Here is a 15,799-nt window from a genome sequence, read left to right as displayed (position 1 = left end):
GGCTCCTTGCTATTTAGCACTCCACACACTCAAGCACACCTCTCTCCAACTTAGCATATTTTTATAGGTTAAAATAGCAGTTAATTAATTAGCCTGCCACAGTCCAAGTTACAGCAGGGCTTAAACAAGGTCATGGGAGCGTTTCAGTCCCAACTCACCATGCTGCCCATGGAAAAGTCATTTAACAGGATCCTCCGCAAAGTTCATTACATGTCGTCAAACAAGCCGCTGCCATTTTCTGTGGAGAGTCAAAACATTTGACATGCGCCCATATTCTGATGTCTCAAGCAGTCACTCGCCTCTTTGAGATACTGTTGGGATGGGCGGGGGGGGGGGGGGGGTTGGAGGGCGGGTGGGGTTGGAGGGCGGGGGGCGCCAAATTAGAGCGTTTCCGACAAATTAGTCTGGAATTTGACTACAAAAGTATGCTATCAAGGTTTTTATTATTAGACAGTCATAAAAAAACGCAGAGCTTTTATGTGCCATTACTTGTCGCATCTCCTTCTGGGCTTGTGGTTTTATAGTGGAGGGTTAGAAACTGAGGTCTTTCTTTTCCTTGTTGCAAAGAACAAAAGTTGAGAATAATGAATCTCCGGCAGCCAGAGCGCTATCATTAGTGGAAGTAGTTAATCCTCTTACAACACCCTCTTAAATCACGTTCTGTCTCGTTTTGTGTGTCTCTCGCTCTTTCTTGAACCGTCTTTATCTTCACTCCCGGTTCTCTCGCAGACCGCCATCACTTAAACATGTGCACACACACGCACAGACACACACACACACACAGTCTAAAAAGAGGTAATAACCTTTTAAGTGCTTGATAAAACACACATTCTCCCACATTGGATGCAAACATACGTGGCGAGTGATCTTTTTAACCCGACGCCTTCGCACATTCAACGTGTTGACCAAGATGGATGCAGCACTCGCTCGTGAAGACGGAGGTGAATCTGGATGAATAGTCTGGACATTGTTGTGTTGAAAGCCAGCTCACAATGACTCCAAACCACTAATTCACTGGAATGGACAATAATCCCAGTTGACTTGTGTCATGATGAACATTTTTGTAAAATTGTGTGTCTCTTTGCATCTGTGCTGTTTTTCAATGAACACACAGTGAACATTTGTTTAGAGCTGCTGCAGATTGTCGGGTGTTCGAGTCCTGTATTCATTGAAACCCTTGTACATGCAGCTAAATACACCACATATGTGTTTCATGACGTAACCAGCCAGAACACAAAGCTGTAACGCAAACATTGAAGCTATATTGAGCTATTTTGGCCACTAGGTGGCAGAAAGACTACAAAAAGCGCACAGAAACACAACCTGATTGGTTGTTGGTGTCTAATGTGTTGGCAAACTGTTGCCCACTTTACTTAATAAATGTACACAGAGTGACATGAACACTTGCATCATGTTTCTGACTGCTCGACATGTCAGTCCGATATTCGCTGGGCTTTTTAGCTCTGCTTCGGTCCCCATCAGGGACATCAGGTTCAGTTCATTTCATTTGTTAGCATTAACTAGCAACTAATTGGTTTATTTTTGTAAAGAAAAAAAAAAAGGTGCTGTCTAAATAGCCTGATCAGTTAACATGGCTGAAATAAAGCTTTGGCGCCCATGTAAAGTAATCTATAGACTGTAGAGTAATCTATAAAATAGCATGTGTAACCGGTCAAAGATGTTCTTGGTCGTTAACCATCCTCTAATCCTGATTAAAACCCAGCTGTCGGCTGCAACATGCTGGACCTTCTCCACCTTCTTTACTTTGGTTCTTCACAGCGAGCTAGTCTGACTTTGTTTGCTCAAAAACGGTTTAAAGAAATTAAAAATCGCATGACACAATTGGACTTTAATTCTCAGCACAACGATCTGAGAGGTCACGTGACACATTAGTTATTAGGTTGAATGTCAATATTTAGCATATTGCTGAATGGAGCTTTGATGTAGACTCACCTTCAACCAGTTGTTCCAGTCCCGCTGACCGACTGGAGGACGAAAGCAAAGCTCGCATACCAACGAGAAGGTGGAGCCCTTTAGCTGCCGTATTAACCGCTCGGACTCAGAGCCTATAAGTGTTATGGGCTGAAGACCCAGTTTTTTCAGATTTCTAGAAAAAGTCTGCCCTCTAGAGTCATTAAAATATGTGCAGGCTCAACAGTCAATTCCACACGGATTACTTGGTGTTATTCAGGGAGAAGCACAGCGTTCCAGTGTTAGGATTTTGACTGTCATTTGACTTAAGTTGTCAGGGGAGACGCCAGTAACAAGACAAGCATGGAGACAAAGTCTGGCATAGGATTGGAGAGTTTGTGTGTGTGTGTGTGTGTGTGTGCATATGCATTTCATGTGGTACTTGTCCCTTTTCTAAAGAAATAAACATCAACTTTGTCATCTGTATGCCACTTTGACTTTTGAAGGAAAAATAAATCATCACAAACGCATGAAAAGTCTCCGTGGACGAGCTGTCGGGTTTGGAAACTGCAGGGAGAGTTGGAAAATGTGCGAGATATTTTACCGCTGCTGGGCAACGCGACTGCCGTTCTGCAGTTAAGATGCAGTGATTGTTTCTGTGCGATGGATTTGGCTCGTCTGAAGTAAGTCTTCACAGTAATGCGCATGCAGTCCATGAAAATAATGGGATCAGCGGTGGAAGGAGGGTTTTGGTGAACAGCGACTTCATATTTTAACAATGGGGAAAACTGAAGGTAGATGTTCGATGTTCCAGGTTGTCAGACAAATTGGAAAATACATGTTTTAACTGTTGTATAATTGATGAACATCAATCATTTGTAAGTTACTTTTCGCCGAATATTCCTGCATGACCAGTATGTGTGCATGTTTAAATGTGAATCTTTGTCATTTTAACTGTTTGTTACGTTGTCTCCTCTTTCCTATTTTGTTTTGTGATTCACATATTCAGCCGCATTTTATGTACGAAAGGTGCACTATAGATTAAACGTATTATTGACTAACACGAGAGACACCGCTACTAGCTGAGTGGTCTCTAAGCGGAGTTCATTCTTTCAATTGCACTCGCATGAGCTAAAAGGAAAACCTATAATCAGTTGTTCCTGTCATAAAAACAAAGATATAGGTTGTTTTTGTCCCCCCTATTTCAGAAAACGGCACAAATAGCAAAGAGGAAAGTAAAGTGTATGTAGTGTTTAGATAGATTGATCCCCAGAGGAAAAACTCATTTGTCACCATCGAAAACAGACTCATACAGACGACAACAGGCGAGGTTCACAGTGCTCAACGGACCAAAAACACATTACAAGAACAAACACCAGACAATTCCATATAAAACAAGACACATAACCGTCATATAAAGATGATGTATTTGAATCCTGCGTCCTGAATCGCTCACTGAATGAACTTCTGAGTCCTTTGAAAGCCATCCACGACACTATGTTTTCAGAGGAAACAATCGTTTTTGTGTTTCAGCCCTAACATGAGGCTGTTATGATGTTCTTCTCAGAAGGATGGGGGGCGGGAGGGATGTGGTTGCATGTGTGCTCTCTCGGTCACAAGGTCTATAAGTGAGCTATCTGTTAATGAGAGTGAATCTTCCGCCTGAGCTATTCCTGGCTGGTGAACAGGCGAGCTCGCCGCCAGCAGAATGCAGGAGCTTAGCTTTTGTTTCAGCCCGCTGTCCCGTCATTTACATAGACGGTGAGGAAATAAATAAAAAGACTCTTCTTCTCTTTTTTTTTGCCTTCTGTGTCTGTTTTATAAAATAGGCCGAGAGATTTGAACCCCTGATATTGCCACAGTCGTTTCCCATTACTGCAAAGTCTGAATATGTTGTTTGATATCAATAATTCATTTTTAGACCAGTTTTCTTCGTATGAGCGCGGTTATGAACTCAATTTGACACTGCACCAAAAAAAGAGCTGTTATGACAACTGCTATCTCAAAAAGGATAATTTTCTTGAAATAGACTTGCAAAAGAGCCTAAAAGAAAAACCGTTCCACAAACAAGACGCTATGTAAAAACTACAGAAGCTTAATGATGTCATGTTTACAGTGTTTTTGTCCAACAACGTTGTCCATCATGTTCCTTTTCTGCCTCCCAGGCGTGCCTCTGTCCACGCAGTGGGGCCCTCAGGGCTACTTCTACGCCATCCAGATCGCTCAGTACGGCTTGAGCCACTACAGCAAGAACCTGACGGAGCGCCCCCCCCACGTGGAGGTCTACGACACGGCGGAGGACCGAGACAGCCGGGCCAGCGCGGCGCCCTGGAGCGTGCCGAAAGGTTGCAGCCTCGGCCGCGTCCACGACAAGACTCGAGCTACCTCCGTGCGTCAGTTCAGTGCTCCAGGTACGTGAGGGGGGGGGGGGGGGGGGTGACGAGGAGCTTATCTCCTGTTAAGGGCGATGCGTTGGTTTATGGTTCTCGTGCCTTTTCCATACGCCACAACAGTTGGCGGTGCAACGAGCGTTTAGAGTCGACCTGCACACGGACGTTCATCGATATCTCCCTCCAGGAATTCACCGCCATCTGCGTGTCCTTATACTCCGTCAGACGGGTTATATAAATGCTCATATTTGCAGGACCTCTTCAGCCAAACGTTCTTCAACGGGATCCATTGTTCGTGTTTCTGCTACGGCTTTTAAAAATGGCGGCAATATGCTATGAAACCGGAAATGCGAGACTCAGAAAGGACGTGGTTAGCAGACAATCACAGTCTTGCGGGCTGCAAAACGGCTTGCGAAGCTTTGACGGATAGTCAGAAATTTTAGGCGTCGCACGCAAGATGGCTCACGGGATTAAGAGATGCCGTTGCGAGTCTTGCATGTTTGCGTCTCTGCGTGACCCTTTAGCCAGGGCTGCAGGAGGCCGATGCAGCGGCTCCACCCTCGAGACGCGGCGTTAGTCTGCGGTGAGTCACTCGCTCGCCACCGAGCGAAGACATCGGCAGACCTTGTCGGTTGACGGTGGACCCGCCACATGATGGCAGCTTCCTGCACATTGTGATGACTGAAGAAGCGGCAGACACAACAGCACACGTCTCATTATCTGTTGATCGCAGAGTCAGACTTGTATTGTGTGGAAATTTTCCGCCAACGGGAAACGCCTTGAGTCGACATTATTCCCCCGACAGACATTCATATCTTTTTTTTATCCAGAGCACGAGTCAGTGGTTGAAATGATAACTGTTTGTCAGCTGGAGCCAATTAACCTTAATTTGTTAGTCAGAGGACAGAATAAATGTCTTTTGTCTGGTTGGTGCGCTCGTCGCAGGCGACCGCCGGAGCCATACGGACTTTAATAGAAGATAGTTAGCGAGTGCCTCTTTGAGTCTCTTCAGTGAAACAATCCAGATGATCGCTTCAGACAGGTGGTCGAGTACTTAAGATATTAACTTTTAAAAACATGTCACAAGTATTTAATTTCACTATTCAAAATGGCTAAATCATTTCCTGGAACACCAGGCTGATGCAGTTTTAATCAAACGGAGTAAATAGTGCATTTGTTCTGGACTATTTTCAGCTGTAGATTAATGCACATTTGGTAGTCTTGAGAGTGTTTGTGTGTGTGTGTGTGTGTGTGTGTGTGTGTAAAACATGCTGCATGATCATTGTCAGGAAGATGGATGTCACCCACTGCAGCATTGATCTGTTTTTTTTATTGTTTATTGACAACAATGGAGGTCTTTTGCACAGAGGAGTGCGCTTCATCAAGTTGGCTTCATAGGATAAAATCAGGATCAGCTTTAGTCTTTTCATCGTATGTTTAGTCAAAAGAATGATCAAGTATGTCATTAGACTATTCCTCTAGGCATATCATAATAACCAGTTTTATATGTAAACACATCCACCTGATGTTAACTCATCCTGTGACGTTAAGAGCGCTCGGCAGTGTCGGATAATATTACCTTTTAACATTATCAGAATTAATTTATCTGTAATTTTATTCATATAACCAGATTTCATAATAAAGGTTGCAATGTGTAAGATATGGCCAGAATAATTTAAAAAGTAACACTTTTGCCTTTGGACCTCTTTTGGATGTCGTTCAATAAACAAACAAAATGTACACGGACCAATTAGTGTCAGAAACAGATGGCGACTGTAAACTTTAGACTGAAGCCAAACGGGAAGATTATATGATGGAAGTGATATTTTATCAGCTCTCAAGAGTTTTAGCAGTGTGATCATATTTTGCGTATTCTCAACCTGCTTTCAGTTAGTAATTGATGTCTGTGAATGTAGATTATATGGACCCGGTATGGAGGTGAAATGCCGACCCCTGCTTCTTTGGAGCCGGTGGTTTGACATTTCACATTGTACCTTTTCAAACAAACCATGTGCAATGTTTTAATGTTCATTAAAGTCATGACAACATAATGGAAGCAGCATTGTAAAATACCTTATATGACTATATTAGGTCTCTGGCATTGAACACATTGATAGTTATTTTCGAGGGATTTGAACATTGCAGTATGAACTTTGAAAAACATTCTTTAAAATCCACTATTTGGTTCTCGTCAGTGCTCCGTCAGAAGGCTTGTAATGAAACTGAGGGATGGCGCTGTCCTTGGTGCCGTATTGCACCGTTTCCAACTCCAAGGAATCTAATTTAATCTACCTCACTCGTTTTGTATCGAGGCTCATGTGGAGCGGAGGACACTCAGACTGTGTGCACTCGTCCCCCTTATGCATCTAAAAATTGAACTATAAATATGAGTGTGTGTGTGTGTGTGTGACAGATTCAAACACAGTTTGAAAGAGTGCACGTTGTAAATGTCAGCTGGTAAACAGCGTGGTTAAATTCTCCCAGTTCAACTTTTGAGTTTATGACTTTAAAGGACGTGGAGCTAACTTCATGGTCAAATTATCAAAATAATGGCCAGAAAAAAATGGAATTAGGTATTGTCCTCGGTGTTCAGCCCATTGGTATTGGGCAGACAGATTCATTTTAGTGTCACAGCTGTAAAAATAAAATTACAGAGGCCACGAGGTAGCTGACAGTTATTTTTGGAAACGGGAGAAGTCGGGATCTTTGCTGACTGAACGATCTTAATTCTCCTTTGATCTCCTGCTGATGTTTCCAGGTCTCTCTCTCTCTCTCTCTCTCTCTCTCTCTCTCTCTCTCTCTCTCTCTCTCTCTCTCCCCCCCCCCCCCCCTCCCCCGTGTCCCCTCTGTTGAACTGTTGCCTCCACTCTAATTTCCCCCTCCTCCAAATTTCTCCACTTTCACCCTCCTCGTCGTGAACAATTTCTTTTCATTTCGCCGCTCTACACTTTCTCTCCGCTCTCCTCGCCTTACAGCTTCGACCCGCCGTCGTCGGCTCTCTTTCCTCAACATCATCATGTTTTCATCATCACCTCTCAGCCCTCCCTCGGCAGCCTTCACTCTCCATTAACCCCCCCCTCCCTCTCTCCCCCCCTCGACTCTCCATCGACATTTCAGTCAGTTCTCCACCTCCCTTTACTCATTTCCACCCACTTGTCGCCCCTCAACCCGCTTCGGCTTCCTAAACATTGCAATCCCATCATCCTCTCTCCGTTTTAAACGCCTTATTCTGCAATGTCATCCAAACTTTTCCTGTTTTCTTCTTGCGCTGTCGGTTTCTCTTTCCGTCTCTCTGCCTCCCTCCACTTCCTCCTCCTACTCCCTTCGCCTTATTTGGGGCTTTTTTTTTCTACTCTCCCCTCCTTACTGTATCTAGGACACTGGTGTTGAACAGCCTTTCAAATCCTCTGACAAGTGGATCAATCGTCTGTCCCCTGATAATAACCTCCCGTCTACCATCTGCACATTCCTGCACGAACACCGTCCGCCGCTGAGACCCTTATTTCCTCAATCCCCTCGTGGTCGTTTGATAGTTTCACAAGCCTGCCAGAATTAGCGAGGTGATCTTTGCAGGGAGATGCAGTGCAGTGACAGCTGCCACCGGCACCGAAGGGTGCCTTTTTTTTAAAGTGGGTCTGGAAGTTTTACGGTTCCCCCATTGGCATTGAATCAAATGCAAAGAGTTAAAGTGTGTTATCCTTGTAACCCTTAAGATGTCAGTCCATGGTAGTAACATGGTAACATCAACACTTCTGCATGCAGCTGCATTCTGACGAGAGCATTTTTAAGTACATTTTTTTCACCAAACAAACTGTTTTAATAAAGATGTCGGTCATTAACAACTGAGTTTCATTACTCCTTTGCAACAAATTAAAACTGACCCATTGCCAAGACAGTGTTCTTATTTTGTAGACTTGTTTTTTAGTTTTCCCATGGCGATGTGTCCTTGGGCAAGACGCTTTCCCCTGAAATAGCCCCCGCCTGCGGTGTGTGAATGGGTTTGAATGGTTAGTTAGAGCCGTGATGGGCAGGTGGCACCTTGCATACCTGTCATCGAGTATGAATGGGTGACAGCAGTGTGAAAGGGCTCCGAGTGGCCAGAAGACGAGAAAAGTGCTCCACAAGTACAGTCCATTTACTTTAAAGGTATAAAATCTGATGCAAACATCTACATATTGAGTGTTTGTATTTCTTTAAAGCCTTTTCATGTTCGTCGATGTCAAAACATGTAAAATAGAACTTAATATAATATTGACTTCATGTTATTATTATTATTTTAATACTTATTCTCCAACATTTACTGGACAGAAAGTTGAATAATTACTTTTTTTCTAGGCACGGTGTTTCCCGATGCCGCCGCCGGAGGATGGGGATGAATAACCGATGTGCAATTGACTGTCGCTTGTATCCGCGTGTTCGCCGCGCTCGCGCGTGTTTGCGAGCCTTGCTGTATTTCCGCTGACATATTTTGTAGCTGCGTGTCATCTCCGTCTGCTGCCTCATTGCTAAACAGCCAGAGAGCGAAGCAGAACCTCGTCTATATTCCCTCTGCCCATCCTTTATTGATGCCAGAGTAATCACGGGGCCAGAGTACAAATCCACTTACTCCCTGCATTGCCTTAAGTAATGGATTTATGAGTGCATTAAAGAGCCGTAGTCATCCAGAGGCCCCTGCCAGACTGGCTCGCTCCTCCATTCTCCTCCTGATCGACTGTCTTTGTGTCTCGGGCCGCCTCGCCTCCTCCAGCTTTCTCAGCTTCGCGTCATGTGACATCTGATTCTCAATTGTCTTTTCCCGCTTTTGGCTCATTCTCACTCTCTCTCCGTCAGGCTGGCGTCGAGGGCACTCGAGACGACTCGTCGTGCCATTGTCCTCCTTCTTTTTCTTCTCCACACGCTTCCTCCTTTCAGGAGCTATCTCTTGAAGGGATTTGTTGGTTGTTGTTGTTTATTTGCTGTGCAGACCGAGCAACTAGACCAAAGACATGCAGTCGATATAATGCGAGAGGAGCCGCGGCTGTGTGGAAGCTGAATATCCGAGTTCCTAACGTTGAGATTTGTAGGGAAGAGTTGTGTGGATGCAAAGTTGCTGCAGTGCGTGAACTTTCTCTCCCTGTCTTTGTCTAACCCCTCTGCTCTTTTCCTCCCTTTATTCCCTCCTTCCTGTCCTCCTAATTAAGCTCTGTGTGCAGTGACACATCTGTACTGCACATCCCATGAGGAGCTTGTCTCTGTCTGCGTTCGAGGCTCTCTTTCTCACACACACACACACACACACACACACAGCCACTTCACACAGGTATTAATGAAACAAGGTTTTGACCACAGAAGATCATTTGATCATTTGCGAACGTGACTGCATAGTGAATCTGGGGAACGTGAGGAAGAGGACGAGCTTTCATGGAAACAGGGCTTCAAAGGAGACAGACGCACTCTTCAAGGCTTCCTGTCATCCTGCTAAAAATAGTGCAATGTCATCCAGTAATCGTCAGAATTTTGTCGAAATGAGGCTCGAAAGAAACACCACAAAAATGTCTTTTCTCCTTTTTAGTTGTTGGTTCATTACCCACATTGTTCACACCCTTCTCTCTCTCTCTCTCTCTCTCTCTCTCTCTCTCTCTCTCTCTCTCTCTCTCTCTCTCTCATTCGACCCCACAGAGTCCTCTGAGGGCGTGTCCCTGCAGCTGGGGAACTCCAAAGACTTCATCCTCAGCTTGGACGTCAAGTTCGTGTCCAACGGCAGCGTGTCCGTGACCCTGGAGACCACGGAGAAGGGCCCGCCGTTCACCATCCGCTACGTGACCAACACGCAGCTCATCGCCTTCAAAGACCACGAGATCACGTACGGCGTCGGGCCCCGAACCGCCTGGAGCACGCTGACCCGAGACCTGCTCACCGACCTCAGGAAGGGCGTCGGCCTGTCCAACACCAAGGCCGTGAAGGCCACAAAGGTCGGTCTCCTTTTGATGTTCTAAAAAAATCTAGTCAACTCGACAGGAGCTGAAACATTTAGTGGATTAAGCAATAAATAGGAAGTTATTGTTGATAATGAAGTCATCGTTTAAGTGCTTTTCTTTATTTTGTCATGGTCAACTGAATGTTTATTGTTTCGTCCTCTGAGTTTTGAGAAATGATGCTCGACAAAAACATTGAATGAAAATAATCAGCAGATTAATCAATAATGAAATTGCCTTGATCATAATTCATTTCCCATCTTAAAGTTGCATTTCCATTGGTGATACGAGCAGAACTCTAGATATTGCTGCATTAATCTTAGATTTTTCCAAGATGTATGAGAACTTTCTTGCTAAATAATGGAATAATCAAAAGATGATAAACAGCAATATTAAAGAAATGCTAAATCCAGCCATAACAATACGTGTCTGCCCTTGCGGTTTGATTTCCTCCTCAGATCATGCCCAGACGGGTGGTGCGATTAGCCCTGCACGGGCGTGGCTTCGTCGACAACGTCACCGTCTCCACCACCGCCCACATGGCCGCCTTCTTCGCCGCCAGCGACTGGCTGGTGCGCAACCAGGACGACCGAGGGGGCTGGCCCATCATGGTCACCCGCAAGCTGGGCGAAGGCTTCCGGCCCCTGGAGCCCGGCTGGTACTCGGCCATGGCTCAGGGCCAGGCCATGTCCACCCTGGTAAGGGCCTACCTCCTCACCAAGGACCAGGCGTACCTCAACGCTGCCCTCAAGGCGGTCGGACCCTACAAGGTGCCTTCGGCGCAGCACGGCGTCAAAGCCGTGTTCATGAACAAATACGACTGGTACGAAGAGTACCCCACCACGCCCAGCTCCTTCGTCCTCAACGGCTTCATCTACTCGCTGCTGGGCCTCCACGACTTGACTGAGACGGCCGGCGAGAAGCTGGGCAGGGAGGCGGGGCAGCTGTTCGGCCGCGGCATGGAGTCGCTGAAGGCCATGCTGCCGCTCTTCGACACGGGGTCCGGGAGCATCTACGACCTCCGTCACTTCATGTTGGCCACGGCGCCCAACTTGGCGCGCTGGGACTATCACACCACGCACATTAACCAGCTGCAGCTACTGGCGTCCATAGACAACGCGCCCGTCTTCAAGGAAGTGGTCAAGCGCTGGAAAAACTACTTAAAAGGGGTCCGTGCCAAGCACAACTAAACCAACTGAAACCCACACAAAGCATACAGCTGAGAGGATGAGTGTGTGTGTGCGTGTGTGTGTGTGTGTGTGTGTTTATTCAGCTGCAGCTCTCAACACTAAAAGTTTCTGGTGTGCTCTATTGCAGGTTCATTTTCTGCAACACTGACTGTAGCTCTCCCTCCTGTGTTTTTTCTTGAGCTAGTGTTTGTAATTATGCACAGACCTAGTTTCAGAGTGCGAGTGTGTGCGTTCAGGAAGTATGTGTGTGTGTGTGTTTAGAGTAAAAATATATGACGTTAGAGATGGATAAAACTCCTTGAATTCTTTTTGTTTTTCTTACCACTTCATCTCATATTTGCAAAGTTTATTAAAACCAATAAACTAAAAGAAAAAGAAAAATACATATATTATGAGCAGGAGAATGTTGCCAAAACTAAATATCTTATTAATATGGATTTGGGATTTAATTCCTCTGCTGCAAAGTTATTTTTATCAGATAAACCCGCCAAGAGTTAGGAGATTTAACTCACTATGTTTGCGTTGTGCGGTGAGATAAATTAATTTCGCTACCATCTCTTTTATAAAAAAGCTGTTATGCTTCCAAACTGTCTGCTTCCAGCTCTGATCTGAATCTCTTTTCCATTAAACACACAGAAATAGTTCCAAATCATTTTGGGAGGGATTACGTTGATTCCTTAGTGAGCGTAACTCCTTTTTAAATGTATGTTTTCTTTTAAATATCAATATTAAATCACGGATTAGGTATCTGTCGAGCTGTTTTGGGGTATTTGGGTTCAGATGGTTGAAGCGGCTCTGCTACCAGGATGCCTTCTTGGTATCCTACCCATAATTCCACTGTGTATGGCTGAGCGGTTGTGTCGCCACATGTGGTCAGAGACGACTGCACCTTTTTAGTTTGTGTTTCCGGCGTCACCTGGAGGGCAGCAGGTAGCGTGCTGCGGTTCCCTGAGATGATTCATAATCCTAAATTGAAACCAGACGCCACTAAAAGTCCCCCAGCTGGTCACAACCAAACGTGAATTATTCATGTTCGGGCTGCAAAACACGGCGACGGATAGTTAAGAGTTCAAGAGTCACGTCGCTCTGCTGCTCTCATTAGCACACGTTCAGATGAAAGCTACACAAACAGTTTGTGTCGAGGCGCTCGGCTCAGTGTGTTCACATCTGGAAGTGGACTTGTGTAATTCTTCGTGAGCAGACCGTACTACAAACATATATACAATAACCTCTTCAGATCTCTGTACTTTAACTAGTCTGACTTCAGATGTAAAAGACTAGATCTTGGCTATCTGACACTTTTTATTAGTGTTTCATCAACGCCCCCTGATGAGTCAAAGTAGCGGCGCAGCGGTGTCATCATTAAGCTCCACACTCGAGCTGTAAAAATCAAGCTAACGATCGCATTTCTCTTTTTTTTACAATTTGCGAGCATCGACCTATCATTGTGAAACATTGGACTCCTTACATCCCCACCATTAGCTGCATTTTCTTTCTTTCGTTCTTTATTTTTGGACACTTCCCTGAAAGGTTCTTCCTCCTCGCACGTCCAGGTGATGATCGCAGGAAGCGTGGAGGTGGTGATAGACGTTAGCCACGTCTGCGCTAACGCGTCACATTTAAATAAACAATGCCAGGGGCGCTGGAAGGTGGAGGTCGACTCTGGGCGAGCCCCGAGAGGCCGTCGGGTTCCCCCCCGGCAGGCTCCCGTCGCTCCTCTCGGCCTCTGCGGATGAGCAAACTCCGTGTTTTTAATCTGAGAGCCGACCTGTTGACCGCTCGGGCGGGGAGAAAGAAAGAAAGCTCGCCGGAGACGCTAACGATTCAAGCGGCTAATAGGCCGGAGAGCCCGCTCGCCCGGTGCGGTGGCGAGTCGGGGGGATGAGTCAGCACTCGCAAACAAAACAAAGTGGAGCCCTCAGCATCAATGAAGCTTTCATCGATCTACCTTAAAGATTATTTATGGGTCGGTTTCTTCTCCTCGAGGTGCTGATGGGGAATTTTTCTTTGGTCATTTTTATGTAAACTTTGAGATAAAAAAAGTTTTGTTTTTCCTCGGTTTTTTCAGGTTGTTGTGATGTGAGCGGATGGGACTAAATCAGAGAAGCGTTTATTCATTTTGATGTAGCGATGGATTTAGCGAGTATTGCTTTTTTTTGTTTTGTTTCAGAGTCGCTATTAAATCCTTCGGGCTCGTCTTCCTCATCCCGCAGCTTCATCTGTAACTCAGCTCCTCGCATTCAGAACCGAGGAGCGAGGATTTACGACAAATTAAAGGGAGGAAATAATGCGAGATTTTCACGAAAGAAAGAATATTTTGGGAATAAAGTCATAACAGTGAGAGGATAGTGAAAAATATTTTGCAAGGAAAGATAGTACCCTTGAAATCTATGACTGTATCCTAGTTTAACCACTTCATTCTTCAAATATTATGACTTTATTCTTGAATTATGACTTTATTCCTCAAATATTGTGACTATTCTTCAAATTTTATTCCCCTCTTTCTCTCCTTTTTTTTTCCTCCCCAAGACATTTTCACTTTCTTCTCAAAATATCAGATTTTATTCCTAGAAGTTTATTCTGCGAGTTGAGGGAATTATATTGACGTTCTATTTTTAAAGTTAAAAAGATCAAATATCCCAGAGAAGAGGTATGAATACACGGTTTTGATAATTCCAGTTTTTGTACGCTTGCTGACCTTTTTTTTTTTGTAGTTTTTCATCATTTCCTCGTGTAGTTTTCTCCCCATGAACACTCCTTCCATTCTTTTCCATTGTGACAGGACGGGTAGAAATATGTAGTTCAAAACATTCAGGAATGGTTTGCGTGTGAATAACTGTCTTTATTTTGTTTATACCAAAGTCATTGATTCAAGTATATTTGAATTTGTCTATTTTTGTGCGAAGCGACTTCCATTCAGCATTTAACGATGTAAAGTCTCCTCGGAGACGTCACAGAGAGACACTGCCTTGTGAGAAATGCTAGTTTGTCAAATGTAGGTTGAAGTAGAGGAGACGAGTACAACGAGCTCATCGTGAAGGGGATGTGTGCAACTAGAGATTAGCATTTAGTCCGCTGCTGTTTTTAAAGGGAAGCGAGCCGGTAGCTGTAAATTCTCTTTCAGCCTTTTTCTTTCCAATTGTTTGCATCATTCGTCGTTTTGTTTGCGGAGGAGTAAAGGTTGTTTTACTAGATAGACAAAAGCACAACTGCCGTTTGTAGTCACTTTTTGTTCTTTGTTGCATTTCTTTAGTTTTTTTTCTGTTCAGGACAATGTGCGACGCCTTCGTTTAGAAAGCTGCTATGATTGTTCGCTGTGCAACAGGTATCACCGCTTCTTCTTTCTTCATTTGAGTTGATTTTCTTTGTGCTGTTTTTCCAACAAATGACCACTGAGGTCAAATGTGATTTATGCAATAAAATGTTTACTGGGGTCGTGAACGCCACAGGAGACCCAGAGCGGATGTACAGACTTTGCAATTCAAGCACAATGTGCAAATGCTACCATTTTTTAGTCCAAGGAAAGAGAGGTGTTTATATACAGAGTAAATCTTTGTGCTTTAAAGATGTGCTTTTTAAAGGTGTACAAAATAAAAGCGTTTTTCTTAAACTTCTGGTCGCCTATCTTTCTTTTTTTTAAATATTTAACAGACACAGCAGTTTCATGAAAATACCAACAAAAAAAAAACAAAGATTCATTTGCTACAATTGTGTGAATCCATTATTGGTTTTAGCCATTTTTCAATGGAATATGCAAATAATGTTTTGGTTTCCAGCTTCTCAATGGTGAATATCTGCAGCGTGTCTTTGACTTTTATGACCAAAACTTCCCCAAAAATATTTTACTCTGGATTTTGGGACTGTTGGTCAGAAAGACAGATGTTTTTCACTGTTATATTGATGATTGATGAATTAATTGATGGAAAAAGTTATGGGATCTTTTATGTTTGAATTATATATATATATATATATATATATATATATATATATATATATATATATATATATATATATTCAGAAATATCCTTTTTAAGAGAAGGTTGATATTGAAGTCGTTCCTTGCTATATACCCGTATGAGTCGTCTTGTTGGTGCTCAGGTGTTGTTATTCCTACATTAAAGTCCGTTGTTAAGCAGCTCTGACTGCAGCAGACACACGGTGTGTTCACGCTGAACGGCTCCTCTGAAACTGCGCCGGAGAAAAACAATCCCGATTAATAATTTATCCTAATTAGGCTATTCTGATCCGGAGAGCCGCGCCGGCACCTGAGAAGGACCGTATCTCCTGCCACCCGCGTGCATCTTTCATTATCTCCTGGCATTTATACTACCCGGCCACAACTTCCCGCTCGCAG

General features: G+C 44.2%; 1 protein-coding gene across 1 annotated transcript in view; it reads left to right on the top strand.

The window, feature by feature from the left end:
* glceb (glucuronic acid epimerase b) overlaps window positions 1-15,055 on the top strand; it is a 47,364-nt gene extending 32,309 nt beyond the window's left edge. Inside the window, exons 4-6 of the mRNA XM_068571157.1 lie at window positions 4,077-4,322; window positions 9,960-10,252; window positions 10,714-15,055. Coding sequence (XP_068427258.1) covers window positions 4,077-4,322; window positions 9,960-10,252; window positions 10,714-11,445 — 1,271 coding nt within the window. The 3' untranslated portion in view covers window positions 11,446-15,055. The remainder of the gene's footprint in view (window positions 1-4,076; window positions 4,323-9,959; window positions 10,253-10,713) is intronic.
* The last annotated feature ends 744 nt before the right edge of the window (window positions 15,056-15,799 follow it).

Source organism: Clinocottus analis, unplaced genomic scaffold (genome assembly GCF_023055335.1).
Source record: "Clinocottus analis isolate CAN_PGR_092001 unplaced genomic scaffold, fCliAna1.0.p SCAF_1, whole genome shotgun sequence".
In the NCBI taxonomy this organism is placed as follows: domain Eukaryota; kingdom Metazoa; phylum Chordata; class Actinopteri; order Perciformes; family Cottidae; genus Clinocottus; species Clinocottus analis.
The sequence above is the reverse complement of the archived record's forward strand: the minus strand, read 5'-3'. Positions and strand labels throughout refer to the sequence as shown.